Raw genomic sequence first — 22,388 nt, forward strand, 5'->3', positions numbered from 1 at the left:
TCTTGTGCTCTGCACAGCCCAGATTGGCTGAAGCAGAGGCTGCAGGAGAATTTTTTTCCTTTGGCAGTGTGGCAGCAGGAAGGGGCTGGGGCTGTGGCTGAGCACACACCAGCTCCTCTCAGCCCCCAGGACCACCTTCCCCAGCTCCACACCCTCCCCACACTGTTGTATTTGGGAGAAACCACCGAGGCTGCTGAGCACATTTGTGGGGTCACAACTGAACTGTTGTCCCCCTTTTTGGTGCTTCATTGGGATTGTTTTCCATCCTTTCTGCTTCTGGTCAGGTCTTGTTGGAAAATTCAGTTCTTGTATGCTGCTACACAGAGAAAAACTATGAAATATTCACCTGGGGAATATGACTCATTCTCATAATTATATGTTATAAAATAATTCCCATTATATGATCATCAGGCAGTTTTATTATCACCAGGTAATCCCATAGGATTTCTCCATAATAGAAAAGAAAGCCAGCTTGTGCAGTGTGACTGTGTTTGAGGATGAACATCATTCTTGTTTGTACTCTGCTCTTCAGTCCAGTGAGCTCCAGCTGCCTGACACATAACATTAAGCTGTTCTCTTCCCCATTAAAATTTAAATGATGAGAATCTTTTTCTTATCCAATAAAAAGCTAGATGTTTGAAAATGGAAAAATCTGATTTAGATCAGTTGTAATGTATTAGAGCTCAATCACATTTATTCTTTCAATAGTGGATTAACTGAGAGTTCTAAGCAAAAAGTAATTCCTACCCAACAATTCATAATTGCTCACTCTGTAGTGAGGGTACAATGTGTTTGGAATCTTTTGTCCCTCCACTAACACAGCTGTGGGTGCCTGGCAACAGTTCCATCCAGAAATATTTGAGGTTGAAAATGCTCGGTTCCAACAATTTCCCGTGAAAAGTGTGATTTTCTATAAATGTGTTTTCATAATTAGAAATAATTCTGTCAAAAGATGGTGCCTCATACTTCTCCAGGCATGGGGCTCCTAACCAGAGTGCTTGGGTTTGTTCCCACAACCCAAAGCACACAGTATTGTTTTAGATCTCAGTGCTATTCTGTGAAAATCATCTGCAAGTGGTGGCTTTGGCAGTGCTGGGTGAAGGACTGGACTCGAGGATCTTAGAAGGATTTTCCAACCTAAATAATCCTGTGATTCCCTTATGCCAAAAAAATATTTAGGCTCTTTGTAAGTGAAGGGTTTTAAAATATCTGTTTTGAAGTGAGAAAGTCCCGCCTCTCCTGGACTATTCTGCAAGACAGGGTGTAATCTTGGTGTCCACCCACACCCCAAGGTGTGTGGTCACAGGGAACATCCCTGGAATCTGTCCTGTTGTGTCCAATGGTCCCAATGCAGCACGTTCAGTTAAAGCTGGGCTTGGCATGGACAGGTGACCTGCTGCCCTCTGGGAAGGGCAGTGGGAGAGTCCAGTGCAGCCAACATCCCTCCTTTAGGAAAAGCATCATTCCTGCCCACATTCTGCCTGATCTGTTACTCATTCCCTATTGCAGAGCCGAGCAGTGATGAAACATTAAAGAGCACCTTCAAAAGCTCCACCACCCAACAGAGAGATGGTGGTTGTGATAGGAACAGTAATTAGGTGAGTCAGAGCTGTAAGAGACTTTCAGAGCACAAACCCTTTGGTTTGGAGCTGCTTCATTGTGGGTCCAAACAGCCCCTGGCCCAGCTCTCTCTCTAGGGTCTCAGCTGCAAGACCCTCAATTAGCAAAGCGTCCTTACAGGCACATTTACAACCCGTGAGGAGACCCTGCCTTTCACTGTGCTCCCACTAACGACACAATGCAAAATACTCCGGTGCAGTTTGGAAAACAAACAGGTATTAACAAACTGGTGAGCGAGTTTCAGTCTGCGCCCATCCCGCCCACCCCCGCACGGGAGCACACCTGGGATGCGCGGGAGGCAGGGGGACACCTGCGCCATCCCTGCAGTGCCACACAAAACCGGGACTCCTGCAGTCCCACACAAAACCGGGACCCCTGCGCCGTCCCTGCAGTCCCACACAAAACCAGGTCACAGCAGCCTCGTGAGAGTGTGACCATTGAATTCCGACGGGGCTGGAGCAGTATGCCAGGGCTGTGTTTGGGGCACTGGGGTGTCCCCAGCACATCCCCCTCGGCTGGGAGAGGACCAGCCGAGCCCCCAGCGCTGCCTCTGCTGCAGGAGCCGAGTGCCCTCTAGAGAGCACCAGCAGCGCAGGTCATTCATCCTGCATCTCCAAAAAAATCTCAAAATATATGTGTGCTGACACGTACAATGTGTCGGGATCGCTCAGCGTGGGCTCAGTGGCTGAAATTGCTGCAGACGGTGGTGGATCAATGCATTTTTATATCATTTTAATCACATATAATTGTACTTCTGTTGGATAGGCTAACAGCAACTACTTCCACTAAGCCACAGTCGGGATTAGCCCTTATTTAATTTAGCGTCTCTGGGCCCCTTAGGAAAATGTAAGCTCGGCTTCAAGCAGTCTCAGACCTTGGTCTCAGGTTACAGTGTTTGCCCACTGGGGCAGAGCAGGGACCGGACAGGCTGGGGAGAGGACAGGGCTCGGCACCAGGACGCTGACAGGTCAGTGTTTCCTTGGCATCTGCCAGCTGGGAACAGCTGACACCTGATGGAGAGAGCTGGGAAGTGCCAGGATTTCCCAGGCACTTTCTCCATTTGCATGTTTTTCAACGCAAGAAGCATTTGCAGTCAAGATTACTAATTATTCCAGCTTCTGTTAATTTTTTTTTTTGGTGACTTTAAATACAGAAATACAGTGTTAATGGCAAACCTCTGCTTCAGACTCGGTCCAAACTGGGCACTTTTTGGATTGCCTAGTTTTGCCCTGTATTCTCAGGCATGCTCAGTGTCTCTGGGGAAAACAAATAAAATAAAACCAACCCAGTATAGGTATTTTAAATTTCTCTTTCCTCTGGGAAAAACAACCAAACCCAACCCAGTGTAAATATTTTCACAGGTTCTTCAGTTTGGTATTTCATTCTGTGGTACAAGAGGGGCAGTGCCGATGGAGCAGAAGGTGAAAAGTCAGATGCCAAATTCCCAGGATTTTAGTTTCGATGAGCATCTGCCTCTCGCTCACGGAGGATCTGATTCACGCTGTTCTGCTGGGAGGAGCGAGCAGCAGCTCCGGGGCGTTGTTCAAGGGAGAAATCCGAGTTTGGGAAGAGCAGGAGGAGACCCTGGCCCAGCCCAGGAAGATGCAGCGCTGCCGGCAGGATCCCTGGTTCTTTCCCCGTCGGGATGAGCATCTCCGGTCGGGAGCGCCTCCCGGCCGCCAGGGATCACTCTTGTCCCTTCTCCGCTTCCTCACTGCCGAAATTCCGCCCTCCCTCTGCCGCTTTCTGCTCCCGGCTTATTCCGGCCACAGCAGACTCAGAAACGCTCCTTTACACGCGTGTGGCGCAGTCAGGAGCGCGACTTGGGGAAATGAATTTGCCTTTATGTTTCAAATGTTTTTTAATTTCTCAACAAAGGAGTCCAAAATATTCCATACGTGTTTAGGTGTGAGAAATCTTTGTAGCAGGTCACATAAGGTACAAAACCAGCTCACGGCTTCCAGGCCATCAGCTCTTTCTGTCCTGTGGGTGTCTCTGCACAGCTGTGGAAGTCCAACCACCCCTTGGCTGTCAGAAGGGCAGAGGAGCTGAGGATATCTGCTGCCCTGCTGGCAGGGTCCCCTCCCCGGGCACTGGTTTGACACGGAGGTGAGGCTGCTCTGCCCAGGAGCATCCCCCTGCTTGGACATTCCCACACTGCACGAGTCTGGGGACAGGCAGGGCCAGAAGACACCTGGTGAGATGTGAGTGACAGATATCGTGCTCCCCAGCACCAGCACATCTCCCAGTTTAACACCTGACACATCTGGAGATATGCACCAGAGATGGCTGCTCAGGTGGTACCTGTGTGTGGATACACACCTGCCTGAGCCTTGGGGATTTCTGTCACTGTTCTTTCTCTGACTCCCCCTGTGTCACACAGGAAAGGGCAACGTCTGCCTCAGGCTGTGACAACAGGGAGGAGCTGGACAGGTCAGCAAGGCCCCTCTCTCCTGCTGGCAAAGCAGCTTTGTTCCCAGAGCAGGATGATCCTGACTGGTTTAGGTGCCCCTTGCTCATGGATCAGCAGCTGGTGTTCAAAAGGAACTCAGTTTCAGACACAGGTTCTTGATTGCATTAGGCAGAAGCAAAGTTTTATTAGAAACATTTTTCACCAGCAGGTGCATAAGTGACCTGACTAGCTCAGGTAACTTCTAGAGGTTACAGCATTGCAGAACAGAAGAGCAGAACAGAGGAGGTGGCTCCTGACACCCCCTTTAGCTACGTGGCCAAGCATCACTGAGTTACTTCTACTTTCTCTGCACAGAGGGTGCAGTGAGCAGGGACTGTTCTCTGGGTTTCCCTGTCACCTTCCAGTCCGTTTCTCCTTAATCACAAATTCTCCTGCAGGTCACTGGAGAGAAAACACAGCAGTGTTATTGGATTGGAACACAAGTAAAATCCTTCACATAACAGATATCAGATCCTGGTGGTGCCCTTGTTTCTGGAATGTACTGCTAAGCTGGTGCAGCTGGCAGCAACCCAGGAAGCTCCAGAAATTCCCTAAATAATTTGCTTTAATGGGAATTTTCACTTGTAAAGTTATAGGTTTACTCTTCACTCTTTCCAGACTCTTTTGCTAAGCTCTGGCTGTTTTCTTCACATCTTCTTCCAAATTTTCCCATCATGCTTTATCTCCCTGGCCTTCTCCTCTGCATCCTACTGCTCCTTTTTGTCTCCTGTTTGCTTCCTCTATGCCATGTTCAGTCCAAGCTCTCTAAACCCATTTCTCAGTGACACCACCACGGTATCAGATCCCCCCTGCAGCACAGTGACTCTGAGTGGATGCCAATGACACATCCAGGAATGTGCTGTCTCCTGGCCTCAGTGCATGAGGAAATGAACAAAGCCAGTTCTCCTTTTGTGCAAATGCAGCCCTTACAACACTTACCTTGTATGTCTCCAGTCTTGCAGGGTGGGACCTGGGCCTGGCAGTGGGCACCTGAAGTTGTTGTGTAGGTGTGGCTCGTCCTAATGACCCCTCCACCAGTTCCCATTCCTCCTCCGTGACTAGTGGGATAAATTAGGTGAGAGAAATAGGGAATTTTAGAACTTTACATGTCACTGCTGACTGACTTCTGACACAGTGTCTCAAATTATGGCCTTTATAGGCATTACAGTATTTTACATCACATTTTCTTTCACTTTCAGAGTTGCTCTACATTTGTGCTCCCCCTTGGCATGGACAGTTCTCACCCAACTCACTATAAGAAAGGGACTGTCACCAATGCTGACATAATGCCAGGAGTGACAGTGTTGTCACAAGCAGTTAACAGATTTGGTGTTCTACTTTGCAGATCCCAAGCACTGACATTTAGTTCTGATTGACATGTTAATCACAAGAAGATTGTTCATGAGGCAACTTTTTCATCTCAGAGAAAGCCTTAAGCAGGACTGGAGATCAGGCTGGATACCCAATCTGTAATGCAGATCCCTGACATTTTCATTTATTCTCTAGTGGATCTGGAGAGGTACTTACATGAGGTCCTGCTGTCCTCCTTCCAACAAGCACCGGTAGGTCTGGATCTCCTGCTCCAGGCGGCACTTGACGTCCAGTAAGGTCTTGTACTCTTGGTTCTGGCACTCGATTTCTGCTCTTATTTCAGCCAACTGCTGCTCCACACACGTGATCTGGTTCTGTAGCTCACTGAGGAGAGAGTTGTACTGGCACTCTGTTTCAGCCAGAGATGATTCCAAGTTATTTCTCTGATAAGATAAGCAAAAAAGCAACAACCATTTTAGTGTAACCCTCCAGTCAAAAAATGAATGAGTCATTCTCCACCATTGTGCTGGTTGGTTTCTGCTGAGAAACCCAGCAGTGACCAGTTGGAGCTGAGTCAGCTCATCACCCACCTGGCTGAGCTGAGCTTGGAGATCGATTTCCAGGGTTTGCAATTGGCGTCTCAGTTCAGTCACTTGGTTGTTGCACGTCTCCACCTCCTGACCACTTGTAATAACCTCCCGATTCACCTCCTCAATCTGAAATCACCAATCCAGGATAAAGAGCTTTAGGCATATCTGAGTAAGCTGGATTTGCTTTTACAGGAGCAGAACATGGTGAGTAAAAGGAAACAGGGAGCAAGGCAGGTTCTCTGTGCATAGGGTGTTCCCTACCAGCTCCCCTGCTTGTTCTTTTTACAAATCCCATTAACCTCGTGGCTATTAAATCGCTTTAATCCAAATGTGGAATATCTCTGTTCCAACAACACACCACAAGGCCTTGTGGCAAATGCTGCTGTTTCAGATGGGACATAACAAACTAGTCAGACAGGCCTGTGGCTCCTGTGGAACACAAGGTATAATAAGTGCTGCTCTTGGGCTTCACTGAGAAGGAAGAACTGCTTATTGTCTCCATGTCTGGTCTCTAAAGGCTCCTGGGCCCGGGGCTGTGTGTGTCAGTCTGGGTTGCAGCACAAGTTTGGTTTGTTGCTTACCTTGCACTCGTACCAATCCTCGACTTCCTTGCGGTTGCGCGCTATCAGTGTTTCATACTGGCATCTCAAATCCTCCAAGATTTGCCTGAGATCTGGTCCCGGGCAGGCATTGACCTCCACACTCACATCTCCAGTTGATTGCTTCCTCAGGCAACTCATCTCCTGGAAATAAATCGCAGATCAGATCATACTGGTTTTTGGAAGGCAGCACAGATGAGCAAATCTCAGTGGCCAAGAACTGCCCTGGCTGTGAGACCTTCCTCCCTGCTGTGGCTGTGCAAGTGTTTTTCCAGGGAATCTGTTGGCTAATTTGTTTCTTCATCCACTGCAGTCAGCAACAGCTTTTCCCTCTGGCATTCCCAGTACAAGCACAGCCCCTGCCAGATCTCCCTTCCCTTCTGAGGCAGAGTGCTCTGAGCCCCAGAGAGTTCGGTGGGAAAGCTGTGGCCTGAAAGTGGATAATTCACATTCCAAGCACAGTGGCAAAGCTTTCTGCCAGGGCCATGATGCAGGGCTGGGCAGGACCTACCTCCTCATGGTTCTTCTTCAGGCAGCAGAGCTCCTCCCGCAGCGACTCCAGCTGTGCCTCCAGGTCAGACCTGCACAGCGTCAGCTGGTCCAGCACCTGGCGCAGCCCGTTGATGTCGGCCTCCACGCTCTGGCGCAGCGCCAGCTCCGTCTCGTACCTGGGTTGGGACATAAAGCACAGATTCAGGATGGGGACGTCCCACATGGCTTCTGTTTGTGCCAGGATCTCCTTCCCCAGCTCCATGCTTTGACCTGCATTTTGCTGGATTTCTGCATGCCTTGGATTTCTGCACCACTTCACGTCTGTTAAGCTTTTCTTCCTTGTGGCTTTTTTTTCCCCCTGCTCCTGCTCACTGTATATTTGGTATCACTTACTCAGCTGCATTTCTGCTTTGTTGATCCCATCTGTGCTGGTCTGGGGTGAAAATGAGCCACTCCCTGAGCTGCCTGTCCCCAGCCTCACCACAAACGCCGTTGCTAAATGTTTTACCCAAGAACACTAATTAAGGGAGGGCTGGTGACCAGGAGCAAAATGCCTTTCATCATCCTGCCCTACCGAAGTGGCGTGGGGAGACGTGTCTGGAGCCTCTGTAATTAGGGCTCTGAGCCTCCCAGGGAGGGGGAAAGGAGCGGGGGGGAGGCAGCAGGTTCATAGAGGGACACTCACTTCACACGGAAGTCATCAGCAGCCATCCTGCTGTTATCAATGTCCAGGATGATCTTGTTGTTATCAATGGTTGCACAGACAATCTGGAAAACAGCAAACCATGAGAGATGTCTCCTCTCTGCTGTTCTACTCTATAGGTTTTTCTGCTTTGCATTTAGGTGGGTACCCTTCACATTTTCCTTTTTCTGTTACCTTCTTACATAAGTAAACTTGTCCCTTAAGCAGAGAAGTTGAAGGAGGTGGCTTTGCCTCCTTTACTCACAGAAGAAAGGAGATCAACCACACAGAGCTGGGAATTAGAGTTGTGGGATGGGACTTCCCAGTTTCAAGATCTGAAGGCAAGTTCCAAAGATGCTTCAAAAAATAAACCTAAAGAACCTTCCTTAAGATTGTAAATCTCAACTGACATTCAAGCTGGAATGTTCTGGCCTTCAGATTTAAGGACTTTCAGGGAGCATGGAGGGAAGGGGTCTTTAAGCCTTAAGATCTGCCATACATTTCATTGTGGACTTATTAATGTCAGGCTGTTTCTGTCACTGTGACAATCAGTTTCAATTCTCAGCTTTTCCCATCTAGAGATTTATAATCTTTCATTTGATTGTCTGACAAAACATTCAAAGTGTATGTTTTTATTGTCCCTTAGTTTGCATTGCTCTCCCTGTGAGGCTGACACCACTATATTTTCTCCGAGTACATCGGTTACATTTGCAATTATATAGTCACATACAATGTACCAAACCATCCTTTTCCTCTTTCAGAGCATTCCCCCACACTCATACCACCTTGCAGCACCCACACTCAGCAATGTCATAGGGGAATTTGCCAAAATTTCTGTTTGCAGAGACATTCACAAGCACCAGAGTTCCCTCCCACAACTGCAGTAAGTTCTAAACACAAACTCAGGAATAAGCTTTCCAAAGGGGAGGAACAACCTGAGGGGGGCTTACCTGGTTCTGGAGATCTTCAATCTCTTTGTAGTAGCAGCTGTAGTCGCGGGGCTCGCAGGAGAGGCCCTGTGTTGCGTACCACTCTCTGATCCTGCACTCCAGCTCAGCATTCTCCTTCTCCAAGCACTTCACCTTGTCCAGGTAGGAGGCCAGGCGGTCATTGAGGTTCTGCATGGTGACCTTCTCATCGCAGGATGAAAGCAAGCAGTCGCCACCAAGACCCCCAACAACCACACCGCCTCCGAGGCCAAACCCGAGGCCATTGCCATAGCAGTTGCCACCTCCATAGCTCCCACCAGCCAAGCTCCCAACACTCAGTCCCCCTCCATAATTCACTCCACCGCAGTAGCTCCTTCCAGAAAAACCTCTGCCACTGCCTATGCCAAAGGAAGAAATCCGTGCTCCACCACCACCACCACCAATGATGCAGCTGCCACCGCTGCTCCTGCCTTTGCTAGACACGGTAATGGTCTCCTTAATGTTGCAACTCATGGCGACAGCGGTGGGAAATGCAAGCAGAAGCCCAAAGCAAGATGCACAGCTTGATACGAAATCAGACTGCGAGCTGGCCCTGGCCGCCCATCCCTATTTATACCTTCCACAGTGGGTGTCACCTCTGCTCCTTCTTCCCATAAGGCTGGCTACTCCAGCCATTGGTGCCAAGAATAATTTCTCAAAGGGAAGTTTCCTTTCAAGAAGCCTGGTAGACAAGGAAGATGCTTTACATGTCTCTTGCTAATTTCAAAAATACATTAGCAATAATGTTTTATGAATCATCAGCTTTTTGTTTATGATGCAAACTTACAGCGTTAAGCCAGGAAAAACACTGTCCTAAATTACATACCAGGAAGAAATCATTAAAGGTTATTGCATCAAAGAGGTCTTTATCTCTCATTAATTTATTTTCATTTTATTTTGAGTTGAATAAGCAGTTTTCATGCAAGGTGCTGAGGTTGGAATATGTAAGATGAAAAAGAAAGAAGAAATACTAAGTTTGCTTTTCGAGTGATGTATGAAGAATGATGTAAGAACTCTGGAAAGATCAGAGACACAGAGATTAACCTTTAAATCTCTCCACTGCCAAGATGACAAATCTGAAACACTCTGCTGTGAGACAAGTGAGACCAAGGAGGGAACTCATAATGGGCACGGATGAAAGGTTCTTCATACATGATTGTGGCTCTCCAGTAATCCACAAAGGATTTGTTTTATTATGTGGAGTGTGTAAAGGAAGGTAAAAGTGCTTTAAGTATTTCCTGTTGTTCAGTGAAAGATAATTCCTGCACTTCTCCTCATTATGGGTTGTTATTGTTGCTGGGAAAGGGTGGGTTTGAAACACTGGATGGGAGTGGAAACATCCTATGGCCAATTTCTCTGTCAATACATGCTGCATTTTAATCAGAGCTTTGGGATTGCTGTCCTGGGACATATAAAGACAGAACTGCTGATAGAGCTGCAGAGCAGTCACTGCCCTGTGGAGTTCTGCCTGGGCTGGAGAATCTGGATTTGGTACAAACTAGAGACTGTCTATCAGTAATGTTTCCAGATCTTACTTAAGCAAAGAAAATAAAAAGTAATAATCCTTTCACACTCTTGTAATCAAAATTCAGGCTAAGCCTCTTTTCGTGAGATGTTTTGCTGAGGTTCCAGAGCACTGGCCTTCTCCCTAGGGAGCCCCTTTCCAGTGGCCATGGAGCAAGGGACAGGCATTCCATGGCTTTCTGAACCCAGCTCTTCCTTGTAAGAAATTCTCCAAATCTCCTTCACCAGGGAAAAGTGAGCTCAAACTCTTGCTGAAATCCTCCCTCAGTGTCAGCATTGTGGATTGAAATAGCTATTGTTATGGCAGGTAAATGAAGGGCTGACTTTCCCCAGTATCCATGGATTTACCCATCATTTTATTGCTCTTAGTCTTATTTCTGTTAAAAAGATGCCTCCCCTTTTCTTTGCCTCCTTGGATGTTCCTTATCCATGCCATGAAAGGCAGAAGCATTCCAGTGATCTCTCCAGCAGGCTGGAGACAGGTGAGGAGAGGCTTCCCACAGTGATTTACTTGCAGCTGGACCCAACACAGGGCCTGCACATCAACCTACCCTCCCTGACACACTGGGCCTCCCTCTGGCCCAAAACCACACAGAAATAAAGCTCAGAACAGCTAAAAGCTCAAATAAAGTTTATTGCGTATAGGAAAGAATCACCAGATTTCATTGCTAGGACTGGAGAAGATAATTGGGAGTCAGGGTGTGGTGGCAGGAGCAAACCGAAACTGCTGAAAGCTGCGTCGCTGGAAGCTTCGCCTGCTCTGCGGATGATTCCTCAGGAATTTCCCAACAGCTGCGTGCAGCCAGCATCTCCTGAGTGAGCACACATTCCTCCCCCAGCCCCGCAGTTATCACCGGGCACATCAGTGTAGCTCAGGCAGAAACACGGGATGACTTGTGCTCCGTGGGAGTGGAGGGTGTCTGCAGGCTGGGGATGCTCCTGCTCCTCAGAGACACTCGGTCCCCTCTGCCCCTCACAGCTCTGGGTGCCTGCAGCAACCCCCTGTGCCCAGAGCTTCTCCTGCACACACTTCCCTCTGTCTTGTTATTTATCCTGTTTGTCTCCAGGAAATGAGGGCACTACGACAAAACTAAGTAATTGTTCCTTAAAAATTTAAATTAAGCTTTCCCTCATGTTTTCATTCAGTTATTTGAACTCATGAGCTTCCTGGGCCTGTCTCATCAGCACAAAGAAATAGGAAAATCTTATGGAAATGTAGCTTCCAATGTTTGCAGCTCCATAATTTGCAGCTCTTTAATAAATGAAGCGTTTCCAGGGTGTTTTCTGCTGGGGAACTGTTAATCACAACCTGCCTCTCCTGAGCTGCCTTCAGGACTCAACCCAACTTGTAGGTCCACAAACAACATCAGAGCGTCCCAGAAGCTGAGGCTGTACCCCCCAGGGCCTTTCCAGAGGCATATTCATAATTTCTGGATCATTAGAGTCTCTTTCTGACCGTGTCATTAGTTCTCTTTCACCTCTCAGGAATTCAGGACAGCTCCTTTATGAAAGTGCATGCTTTGGACCTGCTGGATGTGGTGGAAAGGGTGGGAAGGTCTTTGATATGAGCCCAGGGAATCTGGAGGAGCAGCTAGATGTCAGTAGCAGTTCGCAAGAGGAGGAACCAGCCCACAGCTGGTGGGAATCAGCTGGGGCTGCCAGGAGAGACTGGGAAGCTTTTACATACCACAGGTAGCCAAGAGTTTCCAGAAGAGTGCAAACTGGAGGAGTCTCAGTGCAGTGTCTTTGTATTTCTAGAAACAAGAGTGTGAGCACTCAGATTGGGAAGGATTGAGGCTAAAAAGGGCAGCAGTGGGTTATGTCACTGTCTGTCTTTGCACTGAACAAGGCAGGAGGAGACAGTGGGAATGGAAAGGGAAAGATTTACTTTTTAACTTCTCAGCCAGAGCTCTGAGAACAACAGGGATATCCACTGGAGTCCAACACAAGGGAATTTGCCATTATAGCCACAATTTGTTTCTCTTGATCTCTTGTGAAGCACTGGCCATACATGCCTACTGAAAGAATTCTGCATCAAGTCTGGGACTTCATGCAGGGCTGGAACTGAACTTTAAATAATGCTTAATTTGTTTTGGTTTAAAAACTTCTACCTTTGGCCACTCCTCTGAGTCACTGCAGGTGTTCCAGCACTGCATTATCTTGTCTTGCCCATGGATACTATTAGTGTGTGGTAGATGAAATAAAGAAATATCACTGAAACATCTTCTCTCTGTGGCCTCTCACAACAGGAGAAGGGCACCTTTCACCTGCTCCCTGAGACATTAGTGGTTGAACTTCTTCAGGCACTTGCTCCCATGTTAAATTTCTGTTTCATCAGAGAAATTGGTGTCTTTATAAAAGAACTGGCAGTAGAAGAGTGTGCCACACTATACTGTATGTCCAGTCCTGAGGTGGTTTTGTCTTTGTACCTGTTCTCCTCCTGTCCTGAGTCTGGCTGTTCCATAATCTCCAGCCTTTGATGGAAAAGGGAAAACCAGAGTTTTGCTTTACTGGGTCATCTCACAGGTGAATGTGACTCTGTAACAGGCACACCACTACCAAAACCACCACTGCTTGGCTTTCTGGACCAACAATTTAATCCTCAAAACAACTTCATAACACTTTGAACTGCCAGTTCTCCAAACCCAGAGTGACTCTGCCAGCTCAGCGTGGCCCACGGCTGCTCTGCAGGTCAGGGCCAGGACAAAACCAGCTCAGCACCAGCTGCTGGTCAAGGCCAGGGAGGGACTGACCTGCCTGGTCTGTCACAGCTGGGTGGCTCTGGGTGTCCAAAGACCTTGCCTGGCTTTTTTCTCAATTTTATTCTCTGATAAGCTGCACCTTTTCAGTTCCCACCCTGCCCTCTGCAGCTTCCCAGACAAGGTGTGTTTAACACAGAGATGATCTTTCAACCACTCTCGATGTTCAGGTTGAAACTCTTGGCAATCAGAGAATGACCAGTAAATGACTCAGTCCCTGTGTGAAAAGAGAGGAGATAAACCTTTTGCCTGCAGTCCTTTTTCCAGTGTGAAGATTCCCATAGAATGAAAGGGATAGGTTTGAACATAAGCCATGTCAGCAGAAATGGAATCAGTTGTGGACACCAAGATTTCATCGTCAACAGTCCCCCGGCTGGGAGACAGAGCATGAGAGTGCTCAGCCCAGATCTGTCAGCACTAGACTGGGACCAAGGCAAACTATCTTTGGATGTTCCATCACTGACTTTCAAAATTCTTCTAAAACTGTGTTTCACCCAATGCTGTGTGGGAAGGACACAGGCCTGTCCATGGGGGTCAGGGCAGGCGTCACACAGGAATGGGCAACGTCTGCCTCAGGCTGTGACAACAGGGAGGAGCTGGACAGATCAGCAAGGCCCCTCTCTCCTGCTGGCAAAGCAGCTTTGTTCCCAGTGCAGGATGATCCTGACTGGTTTGGGTGCCCCTTGCTCATGGATCAGCAGCTGGTGTTCAAAAGGAACTCAGTTTCAGACACAGGTTCTTGATTGCATTAGGCAGAAGCAAAGTTTTATTAGAAACATTTTTCAGCAGCAGGTACATAAGTGATCATAGCCCTGGCTGACTACAGCAATAGTCTTGGTGCTGGGCCACACACAGCAATACAGACTGAAAAGCAAATAGCAAAATAAAGCAGAATGTGGCTCAATGCTCTGCTCATCCCTCTGACACATTGCTTAGCATGGCTGAGCAACAGACGAGCATGCTCCGTGCTCTCTGCAGACACATGCACTAAATATTCTCTCTCTTCATCTGTAGCTCTGCTTCAGGCTTCTCTTGTTGGATATTCTCGTTTCTCTGCTTAATCACAAATCCTTCGGCAAGGCACTGGAGAGATCAAAGGAAACATTACTGTGTTTATAGCAAAAATAGATTCTTTCCCACACTGTCATTCTCTACACGTGATTGTTTCACAAGCCAATTCATTTAGAATTTCAGATAAATACTGCCCCTTCCTGGGAAGATCTGATGGCTCCTGCCAGCCTGGCAGATGGATCTGTCACTGGCTGCAGCAGAGGCTGCATCAAAATGCCAAAAGGTGGAAGCTGCAGACACTGCTCCAGCAGCGATCTGGATGAGGGAATGGCATTGGGGTCCATGCTACATCAATGTCCCTGCTCACGTCATTCTCCTGGCCCAGCTGTCACTATATTTCCTTCTTTCCTTTTCAGCTTGGCTGGAAGTTTTGCTTTGAATGAGGGCTAGTAGTTATCTGCCAGTATTCCCATGATTCCTGCCCTTTCTTTGCCCACTTGATTTCTGAGTACCTTTCTTTTTCCTCCTCTTTCCTTTATCCCTCATTTCACATCAGTCCTTTCCCCAAGTTCTCCATGGCTTGTCTGCCTGCTGGCTCTGTCCCTCTCCCTTCTATCCCTCTTCCCTCTGGCAATTTTCATGCATCCCAGCAGAGTCCCAGCTCCCAAAATCTCTCCTCTCAGCCACTCCTCTGTGGCTCCTGTCCTGTATTTCCCAAGGGCCCCACAATAAAACTTTCAAGTAGCACCTGTAAGCTACATGGGAAAGATCTTCCAGCCCATCAGTGCTGGATAGAGCAGAGAAGGCTGGAAATGTTTAGAGTGGAACAGTTCTTACCTTGGATCTCCGCAGCTGCACAGGATGGGATCTGGGCAGACGAAGTGTAAGTGTGGCTTGTCCTAATGATGCCTCCTCCTCCTATCCCACTGCTTCTTGCAACTCCTCCTCCTAGACTTGAAGACTGACCAATTCCTCCTTGCTGACTGAGGAGACAGGAAAATGACATTTTAGTGACAGAAATAACAGATAAGCTAGAGTTACAGATGGTCAGCACCCCTGCTGCTCTCAGTCTGCTTCCATTTTCAGCAGAAAAATGTTGCAATTCTCCTTGTGGCACCAACAGCACAGGAGAGGAAGCAGTTCACCACCCTGACACCAGGCAGGCCAAATAGATCAGTAGGGGAGAATGAGCTCAGCAGGTCCTTCACTTTGCTCTTATGTTGAAATAACAAGGACACAGATATTTTATTGTATTTTTTTGGTGTGTCCCAAGCCCACTTACATAAGGTCCTGCTGGCCGCCCTCCAGCAGGCAGCGGTACGTGTGGATCTCCTGCTCCAGGCGGCACTTGACGTCCAGCAGGATCTTGTACTCTTGGTTCTGGCACTCCATCTCTGCCCGCAGGTCACCCAGCTGCTGCTCCACGCAGGTGATCTGGCTCTGCAGCTCAGCAAGGTGGTTGTTGTAGCGACACTCCGTCTCCGCCAGCGAGGACTCCAGATTGTCCCTCTGAGGAGAGATATGGGACATAAATACAGGCAGGAGAAACACTGCATTTAGCTATGACTTCTGTGAGATGGATGAGGTTTGTACCAGCTCATCACCCACCTGGCTGAGCTGAGCTTGGAGATCAATTTCCAGGGCTTGCAATTGGCGTCTCAGTTCAGTCACCTGGTTGTTGCACGTCTCCACCTCCTGACCACTCGTAATAACCTCCCGATTCACCTCCTCAATCTGAAATCACCAGTCCAGGATAAAGAGCTTTAGGGAATGTGCAGTATGAGTTGGATCAAGTATTAAGGAAAGAGCAAAGAAGTTAGCAAAGACATGAAATGAGAAAGGTTTGGGTGAAAACTCTCATCCTAATGGCAGTGTAAAACCTGGCTGGTCATTCCTCTTGTTCTTCTAATAAAGCTGCTTCCAGTTCATCTCACCACTTAACTGCTTTGTAGAGAATTCATACCTCAAGTCCCACCAACATGCAGCGCTTCCTTCAGCCCATTACAGGGACACAGGGTGGCAGTTGTCCCTCCCTTGTGTCACTTGGTCAGTGTCAAGAAATGCTAAATGTTCTTACAGGCTTTTTTGTGGTTTTTACATGCAATAAATCCCTGTAGGCTGATTGCTTGGGAGTTAGCCAGGGAAAGTCAGAGCTATGGGAATTATTTACTCACCTTGCACTCGTACCAATCCTCAACTTCTTTGCGGTTTCGTTCAATCAGCGTCTCATACTGGCACCTCATCTCCTCCAGGATCTTCCTCAGGTCTGGGCCAGGGCAGGCATTGACCTCCACGCTCACATCTCCAGTCGATTGCTTCCTCAGACAGCACATTTCCTGCAAACACCATCCAGATCAGATCAGGTCAGGTTTAAAACAAAAGAAAGAACTGAGGGAGCCAAGTTCAGAGCCCAGGACCTTCACAGCTCCTGGGTCACACGATGGTCTCCATCACCCCGGGGCGATGGATCCCACTGGAGTGAACGCTTTGTACAGGAGAGGGCAGGACCTACCTCCTCATGGTTCTTCTTCAGGCAGCAGAGCTCCTCCCGCAGCGACTCCAGCTGTGCCTCCAGGTCAGACCTGCACAGCGTCAGCTGGTCCAGCACCTGGCGCAGCCCGTTGATGTCGGCCTCCACGCTCTGGCGCAGCGCCAGCTCCGTCTCGTACCTGCGAGGGAGGAGGCAAGCAAGAAAGAGCACTCAGTGTCTGACACCACCTGCATTTCTGAGCTCTGACAGGAAAGACCAAAACTTTCCCCTCTGAAAGACAGCATGGAATGTCTGGAAGTGCTGGAATGGCAGCTTGGCTGAACCCTCCCTGCTCCCAGTCTGCAGATCCCTTCTGCTTCCTTTAATCTCCACTCTAAACCAGCTTGGCATCCCAAACTCCCCCTCCTGGAACTGCCCCTAATTAGACACTGGATGAGAGAATTCTTCTGCACAGCCTCAGCCTGTTCTGGGTCACAGGAGAGCAGCTCAGAGCCGTGAGGGGGGTGACAGAGGAGGGGACAGCCCCAGGTACTCACTTCACTCGGAAGTCATCGGCTGTCATCCTGCTGTTATCGATGTTCAGAATGATCTTGTTGTTGTCTATGGTTGCACAGACAATCTGGAAAAAGAACATTTGTTCCTGGTCTCTGCTCCATGTCCTTGGGCTCAAGACACCCATTGCCTGGAGCAACCACACCCTCTTTCTCCCCCTCTTTTTTTTAAAATCCTGGGTATTATGGATGGGGACCTGAGGAGTGCAGCACTCACAGGGATATTCAGGGAAGGGCAGTGAAATCATTAAAATTATAAAATTCATGGTTCAGGTGCAGAGAGTCCAGGAGACGTAATTACTGTCCAGCACCTGCTACAATCCACCTCAGCCAATTAAATCTAAATCTTATGAGATTTAAAGTTTTATTTCAAGAATTAATGATGAGCCTATCTTCTTCAGTCTCTTTCCTGGATTCTTTTCTCTTTACTCTTTGTGCATTGACTTCTTAAATATTTGCCAAACACTTTGGAAAGATTTTGAATTTTAAATTGCCCATTCTAAATGTGTTATGGCCATGTTCTCTTTATTCTTAGTTTTAATTAGATGTCCTATATTTCCCACTTCTACATGAAAGAGTAAACTAATAAGGAAAAGGAAATAAAGCTTAACTGAAATTCTGCAAGACTATGACAATAACATAAATTCAGGCAAATTGATGTGATCCATTATTTATTTATCTTTTAGTTCTCTTCTTGCCATATACCTATTTGACCACTTTGGCACAAACTAAATTAAAAAAGACTACTGAGCCCATCCAGATGCATTCCAGGAAGTAACATTTTCCCCTTCAATATATCTGATGAATAACAGCAACAGAGACAAACTCTCCAGTTTTGTCTCTGAGCCCTGGGCTTTCCACAGGCAGAAGCTGTAATTGCTGTTTGCAAAAGGCATTTTACAGCAATGATTTTTTATTCCTGATAATGGACTGAGTTATGAACCAGCGCCAGAAAGAGCCTTGCAAGAGAGAAAGCAGCAGGGAGGGGGTGTTACCTGGTTCTGAAGGTCTTCTATTTCTTTATAATAGCAGCTGTAGTCCCGTGGCTCACAAAAAGGGCCCTGCTTGGCATACCACTCCCTGATCCTGCACTCCAGGTCAGCATTCTCTTGTTCCAGGCACCTCACCTTGTCCAGGTAAGAGGCCAGGCGATCATTCAGATTTTGCATGGTGACCTTCTCGTCACCAGAAAGAAGAATGCCATCACCAGAAAAACCACCTCCACCAAGACCCATCCCCATGCCACCTCCCATGCCACCGCCAAAGCGAGCGCTGCCACCACTGAACCCCATGCCTTGGCATCCTCCGAGGACCGTGGCTCCTAAGCCACCTCCAAAGTTCCCACCGACCAAGCTGCCGGTGCTCAGTCCCCCTCCATAATTCACACCACCGCAGTAGCTTCTCCCAGAAAAGCCTCGGCCACCGCCTATCCCGCAGGTGGTGTATCTTCCAGAGGAGACCGAGGAGATGCGCGCCGCGCCACCACCGCCACCACCGATCACACAGCTGCCGCCGCTGGTCCTGCCCCTGAGAGAGCCAGTTGTCTGCTTAATACTACAGCTCATGGCGAGGCCCAGCTGCAGCGCCAACCCACAGCCCAAAGCAAGATGCAGAGCGTGATACTGAGTCCGACTGCAGGCTGGCGGCTGCTGCAGGTCTCCATTTATACCTTCCAAAGGGGGTGTCACCTGTGGGGTGTTTCTTCTTCCCACGGGGCTGGCTAGTCTGGCTGTTTATGCCAAGATTAAATAGCCCATAGGCAGTTTCCCTCTAGAAATCCCAGTTCACAAGGAAGATACTTTACATGTCAGCAGCTTATTCCAAAAAGTAAAATAGTGTTTTATGAGTCATCAGCTTTTTGTATGATGCAAACTTTGCAACAAGTCAAGGAAAAAAGTTGCCCTAGATTATGTACAAAGAAGAACCATCGGTATTTATAACATCAAAGTGCCTTTTATCTTATATTAATTTGTATTTATTCTTAGTCCAATAACCATTTTTTATATCACATGGTAGAGCTTGTGAAACAAAAAATGGAAAACTAATAGAATTTCTCACTTCTGAAAAGTGTGAACAGTTGTGACTGTAGTAGAGAACAGACAACAGACACTGTGGTGTGGATGTTGGTCACCTGGCACAGCTCTGAATACCTGCTCTATTGTGAGATTTCCAAAATCACTGAGGTAAATCCCCCATGGATTTAGTTCCCTATTTATGGCTTAAATGTCTTTAGTTATGCAAACACAAGAAGTCAAGTTGCTTGCACTGTGAAGCTCAGTCCTGCTCAGTGTCCCCTGTGGATGAGTGACACACAGGTTGATGTCAACTGCATGAAGGACCTGCTGAAGTTATTTTTCAATTGCTTTAATTGCTGTCCATGCTTTCTCCGTTTGTGGTGACGATAGATAAAGACAGAGATGACAGGAAAGGGAGTATCCACAAGTGATATATCCAGATCCCTGGATACGAAGATTGCCATTACGAAGATTGTGCTGCACACCAAATAAGAAGGAGAAAAGCTTTCTGCATTTCTCATGGAGTTTTTCTGAGCAGTAGCAGGTATCAGCACAGCCTGGCTGGTCAGAGGAGCACAACCTCCCATCCAGGCAGGCAATAGCCAAGGGAGAATTCAGAGAACTGGCTCCACCGGTGCCAGTGTCCTTCTCCAGCTGTCGCTGTAATGAGAGGATATTCCGCTCTCCAGGGGACGATGGCTTCTGTTCCCTACAGCGTGGAATTTCCACTCAACTCTTGCTCACAAAGCAGCCTTTGACTGGAGGATGTCCCATATGCACAGGAGCAGTTGTGACAGATCCCTGTTGGCAGTGAGGGTGACACTGCAGGAGCTCTGAGAGCAGCGTCCCCTCTGGGAGGAAGAACAGAGAAAACCAACGCTCGTACCCTCAGCTGCTTTTACTCATGAGAAGTTGGTGACTGCTGTCACCATGGTAGGAGAGTGTCCCCAAGCACATTTAGATAGGATCGTCTTCACACCAGCATGAGTTAAAGCTTTCCACTCTCCAGTGGGATAATTTATTTCTTTACTTAGATCAAAAATGATAAAAAGCCGCCTACCCAAGGCTGGCGGCATCCAGGAATATTCATTATTCATATGGTGCAGGGAAATAACTTGCTTAAGGACAGAGCTGAAGTCTGTCGGAGCTCGGATTCCTCCCTGAGACTGCAGTGCCTGAAATACAAGTCCATCCTCCCCCAAGACACAGCCCCTGTGCTCCCCACACAGCCTAGACTCACAGTCGGGAAAATCATGAACAAAAAGGAGGAGAGGGAGCAAATCTGGCTTTCATCCGTCATTTTGAGGAATATAATTGAAGACAGGGTGTGGCTGTTGGAGCCAAGAGAAATTAATATAATGCTTGCTTGGAGCTTCGCTTCTGCTGGAGAGGTTTTCAGGAGTTACCCAAGAGCAACCTGCAGAGATGGGGCTGGGGGTGCCTTTCTTTCCCTTGCAGATTGTTGAATTCAGGGGGAGACACTGCAGATGTTGGGCATTTCTCCACAGGTGGGCATGGAGCACCCAGACCTGCTTCCTTCAGCAGCTCTCTGATGGGAGGAAGGAGCAGGTCTTGCTCCACAAAACAAACAGCAGCAGCACTGTACAACCTTTCCCTCATGTCCTGGTGGAATGGTCCACAGACTCTCAAATCCCAATTTACCTGTGAAGATTAGACATGACCATACAATTCTTCTCAAGAACTCATATTTGGGATACAATTGGATTCTTTGGAGCTTTTCTGGGCTCCTGCCAATTTCTCTGGGGCATGGAACATGTGTTTGATACAGCAAATGCACCCAGAAGCTGGTCCCTGGCTAAGCTGGTTGTATTTTAAACACAAACTGTGGTGTTGTCTCTGTCCTCATGGCCATGTCAGGCCTCCAGGGCTCAGCACCAAGACAGACAGGGCTGTGCTCCCTCAGTACTGGCTTTTCCCCCCACTAAACTGATTTCTTTACCTCCACTTTTGTTATTACTCTATACCTGTAGCCTTGGGACACAGCCTTGGGGCAGAACACAAGGAAGGGACTGTGCAAGTCTAAGACATAAACATGTCCCTAAAGGATTTACCAGCTCAGTGTAGGACTGGAGGAAACAATTGCTTTCAGGTGCAGGAGCCACAAGAGGCCCTTGGCCAGGACAACCAGCAGTGGTCACACATAATGTCAGTGCCAGGGCTGCTGAGACTTGTGTGCTTGATGGATGAGAAAAGAGAGTGAAAGAGGGGATAAGGGTGAGTATTGGTGCCCAGGCATGGAGAGGCAGGAGGATGCCACATTCCTAAGGGGTGCTGTGGGCAGGACAGTCTGGTCCTGTGGCTGTCGCTGTGCCCAGCCCGGCTCCACACGCTCACCTCGCTTTGCTTATCAAAGCTGATAATGTTTTCTTGTGTCAACTACAAGAAAGGTGTGTCTGGTTCAACAGAACTTTGCTTTCATAAGCATTGCCTCAGTGATGTTTGTGCAACCACACTGGAATATGATTTTATCTTGTCACTTGTAATTACCATTAATAATTTGCATAATGGCCATTAGGCATCACTTATTAAACTCTTCTTTGATGTGATACTGAGCCGGCTCCAGGCCCCATACTCCCATCTTTCAAATGCAGACCACGACTTTTCCCTGGCTTGTGACTCATTGGTTTATACCACCATGTTTAGCCAAATCCTGTAAGGCAACTGAAATAATTACCACAGTGGGTTTGGTAACAGCACAGGCTTAAATACACCTTGGAGACCGACTCTGTTCCAGCTTCTTTCTTGCTGAGTGTTCACATCTGCACACTCTGAGCATTTGCAGTGCTGAAGGAAAAGTTCAGCAGGACATGGAGGTGGACCCAACCAGGTTTTTTCCTAGCAAAGTTCAGTCTCTCCTGATTCACTTGATGAAGAGTTTTAAATCCTTCCAGAACCTGCCAGGTGCTGACAGTGCAGTCAAGCCTCCAGCAGGTGCATCTCCGGTGGCACTGCAGGTTATCACAGCAGAGGAGAGACTGAAGAATTTCTTAGGGTATATGGGAATAGTGATGGGTGATGAAACTGCAGCAATTCCATGGAGAGCTGAGCACAGTGCAGGACGGGAGGGAAACCAAGGCTTCAGCCTGTGGTCTCTGCTGCAGAGCCTGACAACCTGGAGTGTTCAGGTGCTTCCTGCACTCAGACATTGTCCAGTGGTGCAACAGAGCCAGGCAGGCAAAGGTGAAGGACAGCCAGAACTCCCCAGACCATCTTCTTTTATCTTCATGTCATACTTGTGCTAAAAACTCTCTTAATTTCAATACACTTCCATAATGTGGCTCATACTGGCAGTTTAGGTTCTA

The 22,388-nt window shown here is 47.9% G+C and overlaps 2 protein-coding genes across 2 annotated transcripts; both read right to left on the reverse strand.

Moving 5' to 3' along the window:
* Positions 1-4,246: 4,246 nt before the first annotated feature.
* LOC102068770 (keratin, type I cytoskeletal 19) lies at positions 4,247-9,213 on the reverse strand. The gene is made up of 8 exons (XM_074557435.1): positions 8,697-9,213; positions 7,750-7,832; positions 7,084-7,240; positions 6,555-6,716; positions 5,974-6,099; positions 5,600-5,826; positions 5,012-5,130; positions 4,247-4,474 (listed from the first exon to the last, which is right to left on the reverse strand). Exons 1-8 carry the CDS (start codon positions 9,186-9,188, stop codon positions 4,449-4,451), a joined length of 1,392 nt encoding a protein of 463 aa, XP_074413536.1. The 5' UTR covers positions 9,189-9,213; the 3' UTR covers positions 4,247-4,448.
* Positions 9,214-13,786: 4,573 nt separating this feature from the next.
* Positions 13,787-18,615, reverse strand: LOC102068948 (keratin, type I cytoskeletal 19). Its single transcript, XM_005494380.2, has 8 exons — positions 18,046-18,615; positions 17,036-17,118; positions 16,521-16,677; positions 16,183-16,344; positions 15,617-15,742; positions 15,291-15,517; positions 14,846-14,991; positions 13,787-14,080 (listed from the first exon to the last, which is right to left on the reverse strand). The coding sequence occupies exons 1-8, from the start codon at positions 18,613-18,615 to the stop codon at positions 14,055-14,057; spliced, it is 1,497 nt and encodes a 498-aa protein (XP_005494437.1). The 3' UTR covers positions 13,787-14,054.
* Between the last annotated feature and the right edge of the window lie 3,773 nt (positions 18,616-22,388).

This window comes from Zonotrichia albicollis, chromosome 23 (assembly GCF_047830755.1).
Source record: "Zonotrichia albicollis isolate bZonAlb1 chromosome 23, bZonAlb1.hap1, whole genome shotgun sequence".
NCBI classification, from domain to species: Eukaryota; Metazoa; Chordata; class Aves; order Passeriformes; family Passerellidae; genus Zonotrichia; species Zonotrichia albicollis.